This window comes from Vicugna pacos, chromosome 2 (genome assembly GCF_048564905.1).
Source record: "Vicugna pacos chromosome 2, VicPac4, whole genome shotgun sequence".
NCBI classification, from domain to species: domain Eukaryota; kingdom Metazoa; phylum Chordata; class Mammalia; order Artiodactyla; family Camelidae; genus Vicugna; species Vicugna pacos.
The window spans coordinates 44,443,954-44,466,662 of NC_132988.1; the positions used below are offsets into that span (position 1 = coordinate 44,443,954).

At 34.8% G+C, this 22,709-nt stretch overlaps 1 protein-coding gene across 6 annotated transcripts in view; it reads right to left on the minus strand.

The window, feature by feature from the left end:
* SEC24B (SEC24 homolog B, COPII coat complex component) overlaps window positions 1–22,709 on the minus strand; it is a 71,657-nt gene that overhangs the window by 29,739 nt on the left and 19,209 nt on the right. For 4 of the 6 annotated variants that reach the window (XR_012059611.1, XM_031690795.2, XM_031690792.2 and 1 more), the window contains exons 3-5: window positions 19,692–19,865; window positions 11,902–12,006; window positions 1,334–1,414 (exon numbers count right to left, since the gene is read on the minus strand). Coding sequence is in view for 5 of the 6 variants with exons in the window: in XM_031690795.2 (XP_031546655.1) it covers window positions 1,334–1,414; window positions 11,902–12,006; window positions 19,692–19,865 (360 nt within the window). In the remaining variant the exon portion in view is untranslated. The remainder of the gene's footprint in view (window positions 1–1,333; window positions 1,415–11,901; window positions 12,007–19,691; window positions 19,866–22,709) is intronic. The other 2 variants (XM_031690810.2, XM_031690802.2) reach the window with 1 other exon arrangement.

The window sequence follows — 22,709 nt, forward strand, 5'->3', positions numbered from 1 at the left end:
CATTTCTACAGTCCTAAGACCTACCTAGTACCTGACATACTTTCAATTCATTTAATCTGACTGTGACAGATATTCACATCTTTCCTTAATTTTGGTGCAGTACAAATAGCTAGAAAACTTGCCCAAGGTCATTCACTTACGGTCAAAGCACAGTTCATAACAAGATTAAGATTTGTTGATTAAATGAATACAGACAAACAAAGCAAGGCCATAAACTTTTAACTACATTACATGGGGCATTTTACCTCAGGTTAATTTGAAGACCATGAAATACTACAGTCACAGTATTCATCCTTTAGGGAATGAAGTAACTTCTAACTTTTATTTGATAATGGCAATTGCTTTTAGAATGGTCTACAACCTCCAACACAAAACACACACACACACACACACACACACACAGATTCCCTAGGGAAAAAAACCTTACCCACAAAAGATTGAGTAGCTTATTTAAGTATTCTTGAAATATTAAAAGGGAACTCTATACTAAGCTGAGAAGATTAAAGTTTTCTGATTCATAGAATAATGATAGCAAGATAGTGTGTTAAGTCCAGCATTCTCCAACTTCAATTAAGCTTCATCCTGGATAATTAGCAATGTTATAAGAAAGAAGGGCAAAATTCCTTGTTCTGTTAGTCTTAAAGTTTGGAATCACAAGGGAAGAGAAAGAGGGAGGTCAGGTGTGGCTGCCTGGTTGCCAGTGATAGCAAACAGGCAAATTACGAAGATACCAGTACATGATATTATAATGAAATGACTATTCATTATGAAAGTTAAGTTTGTAATTTTTTTATCACTATCCACCACTCCTGCTCCTATGTAATGCAAAGTTATTTCAAGATACGATTAAAAGCAATGCCTCCGAAACCTACCCCCAAGTTGTTTAATCTATTTACCTGGTGGAGGCAGCAAGGAGCCATAGGGGGAGTAAAGAGTCAAAAACTATTTATATTCAGAGGCTAGTTGGAAGAAATTCAAGGACCTAAGCATGAGAACAGAAATATAAAATTTATTTAAGGAGTTATCAGCATAAAAAAGAAGGGAAAAGAAGAGAAAAATTTCAGTATTATGTCTCTTAGAAATAGGAAAAAGATAAGGAACATAATAATAAAAATGGAATAATATATTTCCTTAGGCCTTCCAGAAATAGCATTCATAGTCGTTTCAAGGCAATTAGCGCTATTAAGTTAAGGCTCAGAAATACCAGGAAAATGTCTTTTTTTCCTGTTAAAAATATAGTCTGATAACTATGTACAATACATGCTCATGTTTGAAAGCAACTGACGGTCAGTCACTTTTTGAGTGAACATCAAATAAGCAGGAAACAAATTACCTGGGTAACTGCCTCCTTCTAGGGCATCGTAACTGTTGGGCATCGGAGAAGCACTGCTTGTGGTAGAAGAGCTGTCAACACCTAAAAGGAAAACCAAAATATCTACTAAGTGTAAAATGATAATGTACCTTAAAGCGACCTTTGGCAATTTTGAGAAAGATGTTTTGCTGATCTAGGAAAATTCCTGGCTCTAGTAAAAATCAGAGTGACTGATGTCTGATGACACTGTAAAAACCATATAAAATTTTCTGCTAATAAGAATAGGGGATGAGAGCGGGAAGAATATACGACTGATGGGTGGAATAAAATGTACTCAGACACATGTGAAGGCATCTTAAACAAGTATCAAACTTTAAAAGTAGTCAAACACAAACATCAATTTTAGATTGATAGAAATGTTAATATAATCACTCTCTGAAGATCGGCTCTACCAAGTCCCAGGCTATTAAATCCCTTTTATCAATATTAGGCTATTTTAAGATAATCAAATTCTAATGACTTTATAACTCAGCATAGCTGTATGAAACCTTCATATGAGAGGAGTCTATGGCTTGGGTTGCTCCCTAGCATATTACTTAGCATTTCTGTGAGTCAGTTTATTCATCTCCTCAGTAAAGCTCAAACAGTACCTGGTATATTTCATAAGGTACTGCAATAAATAAGTGTTAGACTGTAAGATTTTTTATTATGTGTATTCATTCAAAACTTGTAAGATTAATAGGAATATTCAGTGGCAATTTATAATAGAATTTAGTGGTAAGTCACACAAATAGTAGAACATACAATATACTTCTCCCACTCATTCACTCAACAAATATTTTGTTGAGAGCCCACAGTTATCCTAGGTGGGAACGCTAGAGTACATACTGATGAATAAAACTGAAAATGCGCATGGCCCTTCTCTTCTGTTAGAGATCTTGGTCTTTTTCACCATAAGACAAAATTCTGTGGTACAGAGGTGATCCTGGGCTCTTCACACCGACATGATAACCAAGGTTTAAACTACGAATAGGTATGCATAATCTTTCATTGAATAATTTTGGCTAACTACAAGAATTTGGTATACTGACTCAGGGCATAACAGCCAAAGTTTTTTGTGTAGGAATTTTTTATTATCAGTAAAGAACATGAGTTGGAAGCAAAAGACTGTAGTTATATTGCACTTTATCATTTACTTGCTAAATAACTTTGGATAAATGACAATCATCAATAGTACTCTCCTCTGCAAAATGAGAACAATTTTTTAAATGCCCTATGTGTGATTTTTAATGTTCTTGTGATGCTTAAATGAGACAGCGGATAGGAAGCAACTTATAAAACATGAAGGCTATGAAATAAATAGTAGGTGAAAGACACTAATACATTCTAAGTGCTTTCTTTGTGGTAAACAGAAAATCGTTGCATGTGTATGTCATTACTCTTAAGAATGGGAAGCAAAGGCTCTTCCTTTCTGTTCCTTGTATTTGTTGATTTATACCTAAAGAAGAATGCTGATATATAAGGTCAAAAATATTGAAGGGCTAGCATTAGAAAACAATACATCAAAACCCAAATATTCATCAACAGATGTCTATCTATACAACATATTTTCAGCTATAAAAAGGAATGATATACTGATCCATGCAATAATGAGTCACCCTTGAAAACATGCTAAGTGAAAGAAGCCAGACACAAAAGGTTACACATTGTATGGTTCTATTTATATGAAATATCCAGAATAGGTAAATCTATATAGAGATAGAAGGCAGACCGGTGGTTGCCAGGGCCTGAGAGGAGGGGGAAATCAGAGGTTACTGCTTCATGCGTATACAGTTTTCTTTGGGAATGATGAAAGTGTTTCGTACCATCTAGTTCAGTACATTTACAAAGTCAGAACTAGATAGAAGTGGTGACTGCACAACAACCAAAGTGACAGAATTAGACAGAGGTGGTGGTTGCCCAACATTGTGAACATGCTAAATGCCACTGAACTGTACACTTTAAAATGGTTAATTTTATGTTACGCAGATTTCACCTCAAAACAGATCAATATGCAGACATTTCAATGGGGAAAGAATATTCTCTTCAACAAATGGTGCTGGAACAACTAGATATCCACATGCAGGTGAATGAAGTTAGGCCCCTTCCTTACATCTTACGCTAGAATTAACTCAAAATAGATCACAGACCTAAATGTAAGCACTAAAACTCTTCAAATACACGAGTAAATCTTCATGACCCCGGATTAGGCAATGGATTTTTAGATGTGACATCAAAGGCACAAGCAACAGAAGACAGAAAATAGATATTTTGGACTTCATTAAAATAAAACACTAGTGTGCCAAACAATACCATCAAGGAAGTAAGGAGATAGATAACAGAATGAGAGAATATATTTGCATACAAAGTATTATACATAAAGTAGATAAGCAACAAGGTCCTACTGTATAGCACAGGGAATTATCTTCACTATCTTGCAACAATCTAAAACGGAATGTAATTAGAAAACAATAACCGAATCACTATGCTGTACCCCTGAAACTAACAAAATGCTATAAAGTGACTGTACTTCAATTTAAACAAAAAAGCAAACGGGCAAAAATAAGAGCAGATTTTAATAGGAAAAAATGTACATCGTTGATTTAAAAAATACCATAATATTCTCTCTCATCAAGAAAAACTTTAAAATGTAAATATCTAGAAATAATTACTCTTGAAAAAAATTAAATCCAAAGGAAAAAACATTACTGACACATATCAAATTATTTCACAGAACATAATACTGCTTAAGCATACTCCTTAGCTTCTTTCATGTCAAATCAAATATTAATGCTTAAAAATATTGCCCATTTTAATAATAATGCTATAGTAACAAACTTTAAAGTATTAACGTGATAGAAATATTCTTATTTTATTGGATAATTTGAAACCTGCTCGTTTAAAATTCACTTTTAAAGTAAAGTACAAATGCAAATCTCTATTCGGAACTTGTTAAAACGCCAAAGCGAACAATAAGTTATAAATCAACTAAACTAAATAGACTCAAATTTTGCTAGAACTTAATTGTACAGATTAATTCTAATCAGGTTATGCCAAAACTGCCAACACAAATCAAAATGGTATTTTCTTTAAAAGGTACATTATGAAATATGTCAATATGCCAGACATGCTTAAAAATACCTTCACTAATCTTACAGAATAAGGTCTAAATGCCTTTGTGTTGTCATAAAAGAAACTTCAAAATTTGGTTTCCACTTTCCTTTTCTCCTCCATCTCTCACCTGCTCCTGTACCATCTTTCCTCTTTTACCCTGTGACAGTCACACCAGTCTTCTCACTCTTCATCCCAATACACCACTTTTTCCCGTGTTATATGCACTGTACAAATTGGTCTGTTAGCTTAGATTTCTTTTCTCCACATGGCAAATTCCCTTTCATCCTTCAAGTTTCTTTCTTTTTTTAAGAGGTTTTTTTTTTTTTTAACTTTTCTTTTCTTTTCTTTTTTCAAAATGGCAGTACTGAGAATTGAACCTAGGATCTCCTGCTAAGTACGGGCTCTACCACTGAGTTCTACCTTCCTCCCTCATCCTTCAGATTTCAAATCCTCCATGAAACTCTTCTGATATGCTCATGGAAAATCATTTCCTCTCCTACAGGACATTTTCTCAACCCTGAATTACTGTACTTTACAAGCTGCACTATAATCATATATGATACCTGCTTCCCTATTATATTACAAGTATACAGAGGCAGTTATGCTACTGTATTGCTCTTTGGAACCATGATACCAAGAAAAATACTGCTTTCTGCATACAAGCTGATTTTAGTTGAATGAGAAACTTTGGTACTTGCCACCACTCTTAAACCTTCGATAGGTCCAAGTCTGCCTTAGTCACTTCACACTACAATTAGTGATTATATATATTCCTGAGGTCATATGGAGGGTGAGTATAAATGTGCACTTGGGAAGCACTTCTGCTCATTCTTTTATTGGCTCTATGTCACTGGTCAAGAGAAGCAAAGAGGAAGGAGGGAAAGAGGGGAGCTAAATCTGAGGAAAGAAGGAAGAGACTGGATCAGAAGAATAGCTCAGAACCTGTAAAGCTGGGAAAAAATATCAGGACACACTGAAGCCTTCTAAAAGACTTAAGCTGCTCTCTCTCCATAGGTTAACACAGTCTAATGCTTTTACTAGCATTGCTCAACTTGAAATTAGTAATTTGAGATTTTATTTCCTTATAACTTGCATAAAATATGGAAAAAGTGTAAGTCAAATTCCATCTCTACCACTTACCAGATGAGATAAAATGGACAAGACTCCTGAATCTGAGTCATTCCTTATTTTTAACAACAGATTTTACAACACCTACTCCACAGGGCTAATGTTAAGATTATACAGATATAACAGATATAAATTACACAGATACTAGCAGTGACTCAAAAAAAAACTTCTTCATTTTCTCTTTCCTTTCCCTATCCTAAAACAGAGCTACAAATGAGGAGGGAAAGAAAGAACAAGGCAAGAACCTCCTGATTAATAAAGCCAATGGTTTGTTCTCAACTTAAACCAAACTTTCCTTAACATTTATCACTGCCAACCCAGTTACTTTTGATTTGCAAAAATGGTTCCCTTCTTTCTGTATTACTATGCTAACACTCTCCCTGTCTCCAATCCTCCTGCTACCTTAGTTTAAGAACTCACTTTTCTCACTGGCTTATTCCAATAGCCTCTAGTTTCAAAAATTTTTTCTGTAAATGAAAATCAACTTGCACATCTAAAATGCAAATTTGGTTATGTTATTTTTCCTTGTAAACTCCTTCAGTGACTCCTCACTACCTTCAAGATAAAATCCAAACTCCTAAATATGAAATTCAAGATTCTGAAAGATCTCACCCAGCCATCCTACCCAACCTCATTCAATTCTTGGCACTATCCTCTGCAGACCATAGGTCCCAGACTCACTAAACTTCCACAAATATGCCACCTTCTCTCAAGCTTCTTGCTTGTTTTAAAAAGTACCTCTGCCTCTCCCCAGGCCTCTCTCCTGCCCAATTCCAACTTCCTCTACCTTCCTCCAACCCCCAACCCTCCCTATCATCTCCAATCCATCCCATCCCATCCCAACATTTGGCTCCAGATTCTCCTGTGTATTCCAAAAAACACCATGATTAACACAGGACTTAAAATTTTGTTCTACATTCTAAAGTAGACTGTGAGCTTCTCGTTTTTAATCAAGCTCACAAATGGGGCATTATTAATTTGTTTATAAATTGGTTGTTCAGAACTTAGAACACACTTCTTCAGGGAAATAATGAAATAACTGGTACTTATTATCCCAAGTTAGTTCACGGGCACTTATAAAACCCATAATCCATATTGTTGATTAAATACTATAAATTTACAACACGCTGTAAAAGATAAAGCATTTGCAAATGTTTAGTACTTAATTAGCTTTGGGACTAGCCTAGACATCCAATCACCATTTGAACACTATTTCTACTTGAAAGTACTTCTTGAATTCTAACTCTGGACACTGATACCAAGTCTCCCTCTTCTGTAGTCCTGTACAGAAAGTTGGAGTTTCCAGCAATAGCAATTATATAAACAGGATGCTTGCAAGTTATATGTTCATCAGGTAACAGGTACCACCTATAAATATATTACATTTTCTTTTTAACTCTCAAACTAATACTTTTCATAATGGCATAGATATCTTTTTCTATCCTTCAGAGACCCAGGACATGCATTCAATTTCTAAAATTTTAAAAATATATTAAATATGCATTATATTTAGTTGAAAGATATTTATTTGTTAAAATAATCAAATAGTACATGAGTTAAAGAGAAAGATTTGAACCCTTTTAAAGACTTTTTTTAGGGATGAGGGTGGAAGAAAAGGGAAGATGTTGGTCAAAGAGGACAATGAGTAAGTTCTAGGGATCTAGGGTTCTAATGTATAGCATAATGATTACAGTTAATACTGTTTTACATACTTGAATTTAAAAAAAATAGACTTTTCTTTGGAAGTTAGAGTTAAGTGGCCAATACTGTCCTGTTATCTACAGAGGTTGACTTAACACATTTTGTGTCAAAATACAATATTACCTCTTAAATTACCCAAGCAAACCATAAACATATTATGATCTCTGACGTAGTGCCTGGCACTGAATAATTACTATTAGCTTGTGTGAAAGTCAAATAAAAACTGACTAGCACCTTAAAACTCGTTATGAAAGAGCAAATTTTTTTCTAACATCATTTACAAAATATAGCATCAAGCTGTCACATCACCAGAGCCATGGGGGAGAGCTTCCCATTGTCCCCTGGAGTCGTCCCACTCTGAGGCGACTGGGAGTACGTATAGCATGTGACAGGGCATTAGCCGACCGGGCCTCCCAGGGCCTAGGGCCGGCCACAGCCTGGAGCCTCAACTAGTCCTTGTTTCCTTCCCCCTCTTTCACTTTATTTCACTTCTCAATTTTTATTTCACTCTTACTCCCTTTCACTCCATGTTCAAGTCAGTACTCCTTCCTGTTACAGGTGCGACAGTACTTGTCTTCAGCACCGTATCTAAAACCCAGGACAGGTCCACGCTCTCTCTGGCACTAACAACTGAAGGAGTGAATCACTGTGACTGAATAAACCTAGTGAAGAATTTCAGATATAACCACTATGGGAACCTGACAGCTTGCTATCTGCTTAAGCTTTCTTTAATTTTAAGTTTATTCTCCAACAATTCTGACTTTTAGAAACTCCAACAAAACATAAGACTGTCTCTAGTACAAAATACTATTTTAGTTTCCAAGTGTGCATTTAATGAGGAAACTTTAAAAAGGAAGCCTATTTGTAGCATGTGACTTAAAAAATACAATTAGATGATTTATGTAAAATTAGAACTGAAATCAAAGTTTTCTTTGAAAACTGCAAGTTTTAAATAAATATCCCTGTACTTGGTTCCTGGTTAGACCTGCTGCCAAGGAAACCCTAACCTTTATTTAATAAATGAAAAGCTAAAATAAGTGGATAGTTACTTTAACTACAACTGTAAAGAAAAATATTACTGATTTCCAAATCTGCTAGCTGATATTCACTGTTGTTCAATAAGTTTTTCTGAAATTGGTGAACAATAACCACATAAACCACACACACAAAAATCTCATGATTATAGGAAATAAAAACCACTGAAATGCTTAAAAAGTAGAGCATTCCAGATCTCTACTTGGTAAAAATACTTGTATGTAATCCCCATGCCAACTTGAGCCACTTTCTTTTACCTCTTTACATATGGAAAAAAGTACTGCAACTGAGCGGGGTTTCAAAAATAAAACTAAAATTCATTTTAGAGCTAGGTTTTCTTTCCATTTTTTCTTTCCTCTCACGCAGAATGTTCTTTTAATCTGCAAACAACAGAAATATGATTTTTTTTTTTACAAACCATGAAGAGACAACAATAGGATCCTAGTAAAACTGTGCATCATATAGTCTTATTATTTTGCTGCTTAATAAGAAAGGCACAGGAGGAAGCCCACATGTAAGTGATACCGTGGTGACCACTGCCATGTGCCCTTTAGTTCTGTCCTACCCCAGAGCTTTGTGTTTCTCACTAGGAGATGAAGACTCTTTCTTCTTCATACCTTTCTGCAGACAGAGAGACCTCAGTCTGAGTCCCTACTCTGTTCCTAGGAGTTGTGTGACCAGAGACAAATGTTACTCTACTTGTTCAGATGGCACTCAACTCATCTGCAAAATGGAGCCAATTACCTCTGGCTAGAGATAAAGAATAAATTGAGATACGAACATGTTCTCAATGCCAGTAATGACAGCTATTCTTTTACAGAGGTTTTCACCATTTGTCAGACACTGCTCTAAGCTCTTTACAAAGAATACCTTCAATCTTGAAAACAACCATATATAATTGTAACTATTATTATTCCCATTTTACAGATGAGTAAATTGAAACTCATTTTAACATTAATGAGTTTAAGAAACTTGCCTAAGTTCACAAGCTAGTAAGTGACAAAGTCAAGATTTGAATCTAGAAGAACTGACACAAAAACCTACAGCTTTTTGGCTCTTTAGTGCTGTCACCGGCACACAGTAAGTACTCAAAAATGTTAAGCATTATTAAAATCCAAATGCCATGCGTTAAGAACTTAGGAATTTTAATCTAATATACTCAAGAAAAAAGTAGTTAAACAAGATAAGGTGACAGAAGAAAAGCCATAAAGGTTAAATCTTTTTGATTTCCTTTTTTTTTTTTCCAATTTAAGGAAATGGGATTATCAACCACTGCACCTAATTGTAAGCAGAACAAAAATGGGAGCAATTCAGGTTGACAAATAACATTACACAAAATAACACATTTCCGAAATGTGCAAAATAAGGATCATGAGATAAAAAAGTGAGATGTATCTAGAATCTGAAAAATATATACAATAAATAGTAATAGTAACTCAGGGCCTGGGAGCAACGACCCATCAGTAGCAATGACCACACATTACAATCAGATCTTGGTTTCTAAAATACCCTTCTGCATTACAGGAATCAAGACTAAAGAAAATGGTTCATCCCAGGGTTGCAGCTGCCTAAATACAAGATGAGCCGGGAACATCTTATTGAGACCTTAAGGTATTTAAAATAAGTGTTTAAAGATTCATGGGAACATTCTAAAGCCAGTTTGAAAGAGCTGCTACTGGCCAGGTTAAGGATAAGTTGCTACCAAATTAACTAACGATAGTAATGGATTATTACACACTGAATAAAATAAGAATCCATGAGTCCATATGAACCCAAAGAAATCAGCAAAGAAGGGAAAGCTCTTTACAAGGAAACCTCAATTCATAAATACAGAAGGAATGTTGGAACTAGAAAACCACCAGTAAATGCTAAAACTAATGCGTGACAGCTTAATAAAAAACAGGACATTTACACAGTATCAAAGAATTTCACCACAAATTACCAATTAAATTCAAGGGAGGAACAGTAACTTTACAGCTGAGAAACCTGGCAGACACCATCTTACTCAAGTGACCAAAGTTAGCATCACCAACATGGGAACAAGTCAACATCACGTGCCTCGGACAGAACGTACTGCGAACACAACAGGACTTCAGCGGTAGTCCTGCCAAAAATGCATGATTTTACCCTAATCATGAGTACACATCAGGTAAACATAAGTTGAGGGACATTCTACAAAATAACTGGCCTGTATTCCTAAAAAATGTCACGAGTCAAGAAAGAGAAAGAAAGGTTAGGGAACAGTTCTAGGTAGAGGGAGTCTAAATAGAAATAGTTGACAACTAAGTTCAACGCATGACCCTGCACTGGATCCTGCAACACTGAAACAGCTATAAAGGATCTTACTGAGACAACTGCTGAGACTTGACTAGGATTGTGTAGCGATACTATCGCCTCAGTGTTTGATTTCTTGAGAACTGTATTGTGCTTGTGTTATGTAAGACATTGTCCTTACAGTCAGGAAATACATACTGAAGTATTTAGAAGTAAAGAGTTCATGGAATCTCCACCTTACGTTCAAATGATGTAAGAAAAAATGTATATAGAGAGAAGCAAATGGGGCAAAAATGGTTTATCTTGGTAAAGTCTATATGGGAGTTTCTTTTACTCTGCTTACAACTCTTTCATAAGATTGAAATTATATTAAGTAAAAAATTACGCCAAACTCAAAAAGATATGTGGCTATTTACATGTTTAAGGTAAGAAAAATTACTCTCCATCTGGGACCCTCTATTCTCACCTCTGCCCCCCAAATCATGCATATGGATTTGAATACTTAAAAATGGCAAAGGGAATGGAAACTTTTAATTAAATGGACTATTTATAGCAAATCCTGCCACTCAATTATAAAGCTAACAGAAGGAGAATCATGGTCATGTATAATAATTTGAAAGATCATCATTTATTGGTTCACTCTTAAAATATCAGAATTAATAGAGAAACTGAACTACTTAATATTCAGCAATGTTCCATTCATCAAAGGCAGAAAAAGATATTAAACAGGCTGCAACACATAATCCCACGCATGATTTCTTCAACTGGCAAGATGTGAACTACTTCTTCCTGAAGCAGGAAAATAACTACAAATTTGGGGTCTTCTAAAAATATGACAAGAAGGGCCACAAGAACTTCAGAGAAACATTGCCCTATTTCTGTGTCACTTTTAGAAAATCCACATGGTTCATTTTGATTAGACTAAAGCAGCATGCAAAGCAGAAAATAAAACTACTCCTAAAAGGGTGCTAGAGCATTCATCAGCCAAAAGCTTCAGTCAGGACTCATTCTTTTGCATGTGGCATGAGAGAAAATGCATTTCTGAAAGAAGGCGCTCTATCATCATGACAGATGTATTACTTACAAAATGGCAAAGATGTCCAAAGGAGAAAAAAAAAAAAAACAAGTAAACAAGCAAAACACCTCATTTCAAGTGACCCAACCTTCTATAACCCAAACCAAGCAAGTTTATTGAGCTGAATCTGCAAAGACACTTTTTTTAATCTAGTAGGACTGTGGACATAAAAAGAAAACTTGAGCAGGAAAAGATCAAGAACTGGTGTAAAGCTAAAGCAGACCTGCTTCCTCATCCTCCTCCTCCTCTTCCTCATCATCGGAAGTTGATGACAAGGGAGTTGGTGCGGAGCTAGCTTGATTATTAACATATTCACCATACTGCATGCCTGTAAAGTGGAAAGCACAAACACAAGAGTCAAACCAACAGGAAAGATGAGAAACAAAATTTTGACATTGCATCAAAAGTGAGAAAGAACTCTTGACATACCAAAGAACATCCCAGCATGCATATTAATATTAGCAAATGTATTATCAAAACTGGAACCGTTAGAAAATCTCTGCAAAGCAGTTTAGTAAAAGCAGCTTTAATACGAACTAACTGGTTTAAGTGTGAAACAAGTACCATGTCTTACACTGATAATATTTAGGTAACTGCACTCATTCTCTCTGAACATTTTACTGAGCTCAATACATGTTTACCTTCTTTGACCTTGGGGCCATTGTGGTATATGTCCTTTGGGACTGTGCATTCTTGGTAGGCAGTGATCATTTCTGCTGAAATGAGCTTATACAGCATACAACACACATACAGATCCTCGGTACCTTCCTTCTGCTAATGCCACCCTGATGGTAAAACAGTTCTCTCAACGGAAAAAGAATGACAGTTAAAGAACTGTATTCAGCATAGTTCTCTGCTCACAGTAGATGCTCAAAAGAAAAAAAAAGAAGGGAGGGGGCGCTTATTAACTGTGGCCCTACAAGTGTGACAATTACAGAAGAGTGAATTTTCTGAGATGCTCAGTCATCTCAGCGTCAGCCTGCTGACTACATGAGAGTCTGAACTAGGTGACTGAGACTGATCCTCAGTGTGAGACTCTGCAAGAGAAGGCAGATTCTGTGGAAAAGGCACAACAATTGTATAATACTTCCCTTTTTAAAAAAAAGTTGATTGTGCATTTTATTATCAAGACAAAAATTAACCACAAAATTTTAAAGAGGGAAAATAAAATAATCTTCATTAAAAATGCGAACACTTCATAAATAAGAATAAACATCCCTATAAATAAAAATCTTATAGCTCAACTTGGAAAAAAAAGAACAAAACAAAAATTCAAAAATGCAGTGTGGATTTCCAAGAACATTTCACAGGATTGAAAGCACAATGAAGCCCTGCCTCACAAAAAAAATCCCATGGGAGTCATGAGATGCTCTCTTCATTGTTTTTTTTTCAGGTGACCTTTTTAATTAGCATGGATAAACATAACTCATGCCTACAGTAAGAAAAAAGCTATTAAAGAGTAAAATTTGAGCTGAGAAGAGAGCAAAGGTTAAACTATCCTCACGATGAAAGAAGTCGTGGAAAAATCTGATAGCTTTGCTGAAACATGTTTTAAATACAGATAAAACAGTAGTTATCACAAATTCTTCTGGGAAAGTAAAAATCAATGTAAAATAAGTTCAGGCAACACAAAAATAAACTTGAGACCTTGAAAGACCAAATTCAGGGTGGCATGTTCCTCTAACAAAAGCCTAGCTAAAATGAAAATTTGACTAATATTAGACCTTAGGTTAAACATACTAAGAAGTGCATAACTAAACATAATTAACTATAAAAAGATTTTATAGAAAAGAAATTCTTCAATTTAAGGATTTCTTTAAAAATGAAATACTTTCTCAAAATGCAATTAGCATTGCACTTTTAAAAGTACACATGTGTGTATATGTATATGTATATGTATATGTATATGTATATGTATTATGAAGAAACAAGAAAAAGAAGAAAACAAGAAATTCCATTTACTGTGCTAAGGTGAATAAGCAGGGGGAAAAAAATCAGAAGAAAATCCATTCTTTTCATGACTAAATCAATCTGCAGGCTGTTGACTCTAGTCAAAGGAGTCAAAGTAGAGGACAAACCTACATGTATTATAAGATAAATATTTTCTCTCCAGATTTACTGAATAAAAACAGATATCACTTATTATTGGAAAAATATCCAATGCTTAAAAATTGGAAGCAAATGAGATGCCTATCCAATAATTTAAAAAAATTTTTATAGAGCAACTACTTAATGCACTAAAACAAACGTATGAATAAGACAGAATAGAGTAACAGTATTATTTGTTACAATATTATTTTAGATTATACAACAGTTGCCAATATATTGTATCAACAGAATGTCACACAACATACTCAAATTTTTCTGTCCTAAAAAAAGACGTAATCCTTTTTGAGAAGTGTTGGAAATGAAAGCGTCAAGATTTAAGCTCTTCCCCAACTGTGACTCAATATGCTCAGAATTTAGCCTTCCTTTGCTTGTTTAAGTAAACTTCGTTAAAAGCTTGGGAATGCTAATGGCACAAGAATATGACATTTTAGTTAATCCACAGAAGAAAGGTTAAGAGCTCCAAAATAACAATCAATTCATATTTAAATGGCCTGCTCTAGGTTGTACGCAGTACACTGCAGACATGTACATGGACTACCTCCCACCCCAACCACCACCACCACCACCACCACCAAACAGGGAAAGAGTGCTACTTCCTAGCTTCCTCTGTCTTAGTCAAAGCTTCCAGGTATGAATGCAGTAAACCAAGAAGCAGGACACACTTTTGTCATAGACAAAATCTGACATGACGAAGAGCCTGTTACTAACAGGGGACCAATATTTTAAAAAAGACATTCTGCTTAAACTACCTATCATTATAGTACCTTCAGGCCAAACACCAGGAGACCATATCCTTGGAGTTGCTTAATAAAAGGCATCTTTACTGTTCCCTAGATACTGTTACACTGGGAATAAACAAAACTAGTCTTTAAAGAAAACAATTCCCTTGTAAAGGTTGGCTTTTTTAAATTCAAGAGTTCAGACTTTTGAACTGTTATCTTTCCTAATCTAGTCTTCAAACTAGGTACACACACTAGAAGACTTTGCAAAGGAATAGTTTTAAGGGATTCACTTTCCATAGTACTCTTCCTAAAACGTATCCACCTAAGAAAGTACCTGTGTTAACGACAGACTTTTTCTTACCTTACCAAGGAAACACATTCCCTTAACTTATCCTAAATCTTACTACAATACTTTGCCCTGAGATATATAGATCTCTCTGGCACTAAGGGAAAGCCCCCCTTTCCTTAAATGACTAATCAAGGCATCCTAAATCTATATACTTTCTTTTACCTTGCCATACATGTTTCGGTTAAAAATGAAACATATTAGAAATAGAGTTGACTCTCAATGGAATATTCTAAATTCAGAAATATTGAACAGTAGAATGGTGAGAATAATGATAAATTTACTTAATGCTTCTGCAGTCTCCAACCACTACTGTCAAAGTACCCACTGCTTCTGAAAGAGTACCACGAGAACAAAGCAAAAACAGTAAGAAATATTAAGCAGACAAGCAGCAGGACATTATGGATAAAGATAAGGTCTCTGGGTTCAATTCCAGGTAATACCACTTATTAGCTGTGTGTCCTTGGGCAAATTACTAACCCCTCTGTTCTTCATTTATATCATCTATCAAATGGGGTAATAACCACCTCAAATGGTTGTTGGGAGGATTAAATGAATGAACACATTTTAAAACTGTCTTAGTATGGTGACTGAAATATAGTAAGTGCTGTATAAGTATTAGCTACTATCACTACTGAACTTTAAAAACATGTTTTTGTGTATATTTAATTAAAAATAACTATTTTTAACTTTTCTTAATACTTATCCCTAGGGCAAGTAATTAGAGAAAAGAACTTTCACCAACCTCAGTAACATTTTTAGTAACGCTAATTCTTTTAAAAACAAGTAGAATATTTTCTAGGACTACCAATTTTTTTTCAAGATACACCTGCTACAACTCATAGGTAAAAATTCTACATGATTTCTTCCAGAGTCTATGAGGCATTTAATAAAGTACTTTACAACCTAATTTATCACAAAATATTTATAATTAGTATAATCATTTCTCACTTCCTTATATTTATACAGTATTTAATTCTTTCCATCTATTTTTAACCAAAAATAAAAAAATTTACTAGCAGGTGAATCTATTAGTACTTAGTAGTATGTTTTTCTTTTCTTTAAATAAAATACATGGCAATATTTTTATCATAATGCCTGATGAAATTAAGTTATTTCCAATTCTTATACTTCATTCCTATTTAAGTACTAAAAGAAGTCAAATAACAGCATTTGATACACATAATGCATGTATTTACCACAAGAATACAATGCTTTTTAAGATAATCAGTGCTTCACAAATAGCCTAGTATTAGGTACATATTATAATGCTTTATTTCAAATTTGGTAATGAGAAATAGCATAATGACTCACTGCCTAGTTTTTATAACCTACTATAAAAAAGAATAAATTAATTACATTAATCTTTGACATTTAATAATTTGACTGCTCTTAAGTAATTTGGCTTAGAAGATATAGGCTGCAATTTATTTCTCAGTTGGGTTTATGATACCCCTTGAAACTCCAGGAACACATTTCCTTGGATTAAAACAATTTAATCAGACTTTCTGACAAAGAATAAAATTTGTCTCAGTGGTCTGAAAATGAAGATTGCCTTTGCCAATTAGGTTATATGGAGATAGACATCCATAAGATAAATGACCTACATCATCACAGCTTGAAGTTTTTGATAAAAATGCATTAAAGGATGTGATATGATATTGGCAGTGGTATAATAAAATTAATAATATTTTAAATAATCACTAATTCAGTCAAACAAGCACAGGGTTTGGAAGCAGATCTGCACTGGGTCTTGGCACCCCAACTATGGAGAGTGTATGTCTTGGGGTAAAGCACCCGACCTCTCTAAACCTCTCATCTATAAAAGGAAGGTGAAATGTGATGTATCTGTTCCACATGATGACCAAGTGAGATAATAAACATTACAGGTCTTTAAAATTGTCAGCTGTTATATGAAAGTAATAATAACTCTACTAACTATCTGCAGCCTGGAAAATAAAATCCAACAAACAACAATAAAAATTTCTGACATGTAACTCAGAAGGTTAAAAAAATTTAAAAAACTAAAAGAACAATATTGCTTTAACAAAATCCTTCTAATACCATTCCTGTCTACTTTACGTGAGCACTTATATGAAGGAAAATAAAAACTATGAATGAAGTTTTCTAAAGTTTATCTTATTCTAATAATAAATCATATGCAACTCAGGTACACAAAGCTATGGTGGGGAGGGAGGAAGCCACTTTCTCAATGAAAGATATACTTCCAATAAAAATGTACTTTTCATTAAAAAAATTCATAGTATTTACATTGTTTTGACCAACTACACACTAATATTAATTATATCGACAGAATAATTCAGAAGAAAAAATGCTAATGCTTAGATACTTATGGTTATAGACAATAAAACAAGTTTTAAAATTTCAATTATATATACTATTATTGTAGCAGAGAAGTATGTTAGAGTGATAAAAGAGTTTTTAGCTTAAGAATGTTTATATTATTACTACATTCAAGAAAAGGACTATGACATTAAGAAGAAAAAGGAAAAATGTAAACTTTCTAAATGTTAAAGGGCTCATTTCACTATTTTTTAAAAGGATGATAGGTTTCATTCCAGTGGATACACAGAAAAACATAACATCTTTGTTTTAAAAGTCAACAAATGCAGTATGTTGAAACTTACATAATTGCAAGTCAACTTCTGGTGAAAAATTTTAGATGTCAATCTAAAAAATGTTCAAGTAGTTTTAGTTTTCTCAAAAAATGTTTAGGAGATATGCAAGCAAAAATCTGAAACCTCTCCTCTAAAAACCAGTAAAAAATGCTGAAGCCTTGAGAATAATCAAGCATGGGTGTCTCTGAAGCTTGAAGAAAAAGACTAATCTCTTAAGAATCAATATTTCAGTAGTCACATCAGACCTACAGCATACCCTACACAGCTGTACACCGCACAACTACAGAAGGCATCAGTCACACAAGCCACAGCCTGCACAACATAGGTGGCAGCCCGAACTCACACAGACCTATCTGTGTACCCAGATCTGTCCAAAGGCAGAGACCACCGAGAGGCCAATCTCCTACTTCAGAAAATAGAATAATAAAAGCAGTGATTCCAATGTCTCCAGTATTACCCTTCCTGTTACTTACTCAAGGAGTTTATCAAGAGTTTAACAGCCAACAAAAGCAATAATTCAGCCTCATTTACACAAAGAGCACCAGACAGAAAGGTTTGAGTTAAAAATCTTTTATGCTGCTACTTACTAATTTACAATCTTGGGCAAGTTACCTAATCTTTGTGAATCTCACTTTTCTCACCTGTAAAACAGGGGTATTATCTACCTCGTAGAATTGGTAAGAGTATTAAGTGAGATAATAATATAAAGTATCTGGCACATTAAGTCTTCAATAAATGGTAGTTCTTTCTCTTTTCAAATCTATCTCATTAGTGAGAAAAAAAGAAACATAATTATGATTTTTTAGTGGGAAAGTGGTTTACAAAACGATACAGTAAGACAGTAGGATGGTATTTCAAGTAAAATGGTCAAAAAGAAAAAGAAATGAGCAGGGTCAATGTAAAGGGTCAAAACAAGCAAGACACGTAACATCTAGAAGGCAGTCATCAACGTAGAGGAAAGACACCGCTCATTTAGTTATGGTTCTACCTACCCCTAAGTTTCTTCCACTCACGGTAAGTAAAACTTTCCTACCAGCCCTTCACCTTTGAAGGTAAATGCCTGTAATAACTAGATCCTACTCCTAACATATACACTGGCTTTTTGCAAATCAGTGGACACTCCTTCATGATGTAGTTGGTTTTCTTATAAAATCAAGCAAGAAAATTTATAATGTATAATCTGGTCAAATGATAGGAAGGCCTCTGTTGACCATATGAACACTCAACAGATCTAAGCAGTGAGATCAGCCTAAGGATTTTTGTTGCTTTTTCTGAGTCTCAGAACCTGAGAGAGTTCTTCACATTCAAGGTCAGGGGCTGTCGTTACCTAGTGAGTATAATCCCTATAATGTTACCAACGGTTGCTCTGGAAACACAAACTACAGACTCCTAAAAATAGCTCAGTTACCTCATCAATGCAAATACAGTATGTTAACCTGAGACATCAATAGATTTGGAATTTTAGCCAGACAGAAAACAAGAATACTGCCAAAAGAAAAGGCAACGTGAGAAAACACAGTCAAAACAACACATTTTAGTCACCTGTCACTTATTTTAAAGCACATGGAGAATATCAAACAAACAAATAAACTGTATTGTGGGTCAATGATACAAGAATGTGGATTACAATTTCCTTTTCACCCTTCTCATTTCCAAAACTGGGTCAAAGTCACTTTCCATTAATATTAATGACAAGCAAAAAAACCATCAAATAGAATACGGAAATTCACTAATCAAGGAAATCTTGGGTGTTTTACCCTAAAAGAAACTATAAAACCTTAAAAAAAAAAAAAAAAGAAATGGTCTATAATAGATGGATGGATTAGTAAATCATAAATACCTTGACACAATGAATTACTAGCCATGAAAATGATTATAGAGACTGTGTAGCTATATGAAGAACTGTGCATAATTTAATAAATGTAAAAGCAAAATACAAACTGGTATGTAAACTATGATTGCAGTTACATAAAATATGTAACAGATTTAACATAATTATGTAACACAATTATATAAAATCATAAACAGAGACTTGAAGTTATTAATACATTTAAAAAAGTCATGTTCTAAATTGAGGTTCTTTTTTTCATAATTTCTATAAATTATGGTTATTCAGTTTGACTTTTTAAAATCCTCTATTTGAATCAGTGTGTGTATGTATGTGCTATGTGCACAGTATAACGAACTTCTCAAATACCTTTCTGCTGAGACAACTCTGGTGGCTGTGTAACTGAGGCCGCGGGCTCAGCTGGGAGAGGTGCAGCGGGAGGCGGTCTTGTTGACGAGGCTCCTGACAAAACAGTGGATACTACTGGGCTGGACTTGGGAGGCTGAACATTTTGCATTACAGAACGGGACAAAGAATCTGCAACTGAAGACAAGAAACTATTTCATCCACAGCAATAAACCTGAAATATGTTAAAATACTAACAACATAGAGTTTATCTGAAGTTCTTGTAGAAACTTCAGCAGCATCACATTTATCTAGCATACCTATATCTGGCAAATAAGGGGTCCAAAGAAATGGTTTTCAAAAAAACTAACACCTTACTCACCAAATGTTTTAATAATCTTTAATGGTAATTTTCCTAAAACATTTCATGAGCTTCCATACCTTCTTAAACAAAATGAACCCCAAACAGTTTTTCTTTACTAATGATCACTATTAATAATATTGATTATTGCATGATGCAGTGGTACCTCAGATAAGATGAACAGAGGTTATTTGCTTCTTCAGTAATGTGATTCATGAGTTATACAGATGTTTCTAGTATTAGCTCAGATCCCATTCTGTATTGTAAACTGCCACTTCATTTGTTGCTTCTAATCAGATGCCCTATTTCACAGGTAACTAAGTAAGGGCCTGACAGTAACATTAGGTTGGACTTCTCGAATAAAGTATATGTGTGTCATAGTCGGCCTTTGTGATAGTCAAATTGCTTGACCTACAGGATCATCTTCACCCAATCAAGAGATACCTGAAAAACTTTTGGTAACAACCTGTGTCCATTGACAAATGAATGAATTTTTAAAATGTGGTGTATATATGTGTGTGTGTGTGTGTGTGTATATACATGTTTGTGTGTATGCGTATACATACATACATATAATATATTACTGGATAAAGAAAATATGGAAATAAATACACACATACAATGGAATATTATTCAGCCTTGAAAAATGAAGGAATCTGGCCATTTGTGACAACATGAATGGACCATGAGGTTATTATGCTGCTAAATAAGTCAGACAAAGAGAAATAGTGGATGGTCTAATTTACATATGGAATCTAAAAAGGCCAAACTTACAGAAATAGGAAATGTTGGTTGCTAGAAGTTGCCATATGTGAGAAATAGTGAGATACTGATCAAAGGATACAAATGCTCAGTTCTGAGTAAGTTTTGGGCTGTAACAGTGACTATAATTAACAATATTGTACTGTATACTTGAAAGTTGTTAAAACAGTTAAATGTTCTCACCGCATACACAAAAAAGGTAATTATGTGAGGTGATAGATGTATTAACTACATTCTGTGGTAATTAGTTTTGTAATAATATGTGTATCAAGTCATCATTTTGTACATTCTAAACTTACACATGTGTTTATATTCATATACAGACACATGTGTATACATGTATGATGTGTGTGTGTATATTTATTAACATACTTAGGTCAAAGACGGAAACAAACATAAGAATATAGCGACAGGACAAACGTGATATATTTCCCAATGGCATACAAATGATATAAATATAGGGAATGAGGAAAGAAGGCGGAAGGTAGTTTAAATAAATATGCTGATTGCCACATCATTTTTAGGAAGGACAAATGTCATTGCGGGAGACTGAAAACACAGTCACAATTTTGTAGTTCCTCTCATTAAGAAGTGGAGTCTCCTTTCCCACTCCTTGAACTGGGGCTAAACTTCTGACTGGCTTTAATCAATAAAACGCGGCAGAAGGACCAGTGTTCAAGCCCAAGTCCTCAGGTTGCAAGAGGCCCTGCAGCTCACACTTCTCTGCTCTTGGAATGCTGCCCTAAGACTATCTCACAGGGAAGCTGGTCCAGTCACACGGAGGAAAACCTAGGTAACCCAGTGAACTGTGTACGTCAACTGCTAGGTGTGTGAGTGAAGCCCTAGGAGCTTCCAGCCCAGCTAACTCTCCAACTAAATGAAGTCACAGGAGTCCAGGAAAACCAGCAGAGGAACTGCCCAACCAACCCACAGAACCATGAAAAATAGTAAATCATTTTTGCTTTAAACCAGAACTAGATAATTGATAAAATCATTAGAACTGCTACAGTAATAGAGTGATGAGTATATTTAACAGTACAAAGTGAAAATTAAGATGAAATCATCCAAAATTGAGTGACAGAGGAAAGGGGTGTGTAAGACAGAGTAAATATATTAATTTTATCTTTGCTCTTAATAGGAAACTAAAAGACACTGTCTAAAAATATAGAGAGTATTTCTGCCTCTGGTAACAATTAGCTCGGTAAATAGGACCAAACCCTCTTACTAAAGACAACTTTAAGAAGGGACTAGGAGAGGTTTATTTCCCCTTGGCATCTAAACAGAAAAGAATGAGGAAAAAGAGCTGTGACATCAGTCAGCAGATTTAGGACCCACCCTCTACCTAGGATGATCTCAGCTGGACATCCTTAACTTGATAATATCTGCGAAAACTTTCTAAAACAGGTTGCATTCAGAGGTACTAGGTTTTAGAATTTGGACACCACTTTGTGGGGGGAGAGGACAAACAAAAAAGAGAGAAAAAAGACAACTTTAAAAATTACATTTAAAAAGTTCTTAAAATCATCAAAGATCTAACATGACATTAACAAATTTCTGGGCCAAAATCTATACGAAATTGAAAACTCAGAGAAATAAGCCCAACACTCAGAGATACTTTCACCCTGTGACAGCTGTTGCAAACCTGATCCGCTGTTTCCTGTAGCCTTGCAGGGCATGGGAAACAGAAGATGTATCATCCCAGGGAAGACTCAAGATGTGGTACCAGATAAGGCACCCCATACTTCCACTTGTAGGAGAGTGTCTAAAAGGTTATAACCTCAGGATAAGAATAAACCCAGAAACTAAGCCCTAACAAAAACCAGCAGCTTTGATTCAGAACATCTGCACAGTCCAGTTCATCTAGAGTGTTGGACTTGGATACGTGTGATCAGCAGCTGGGAGCACCTGGAGGAAACTGG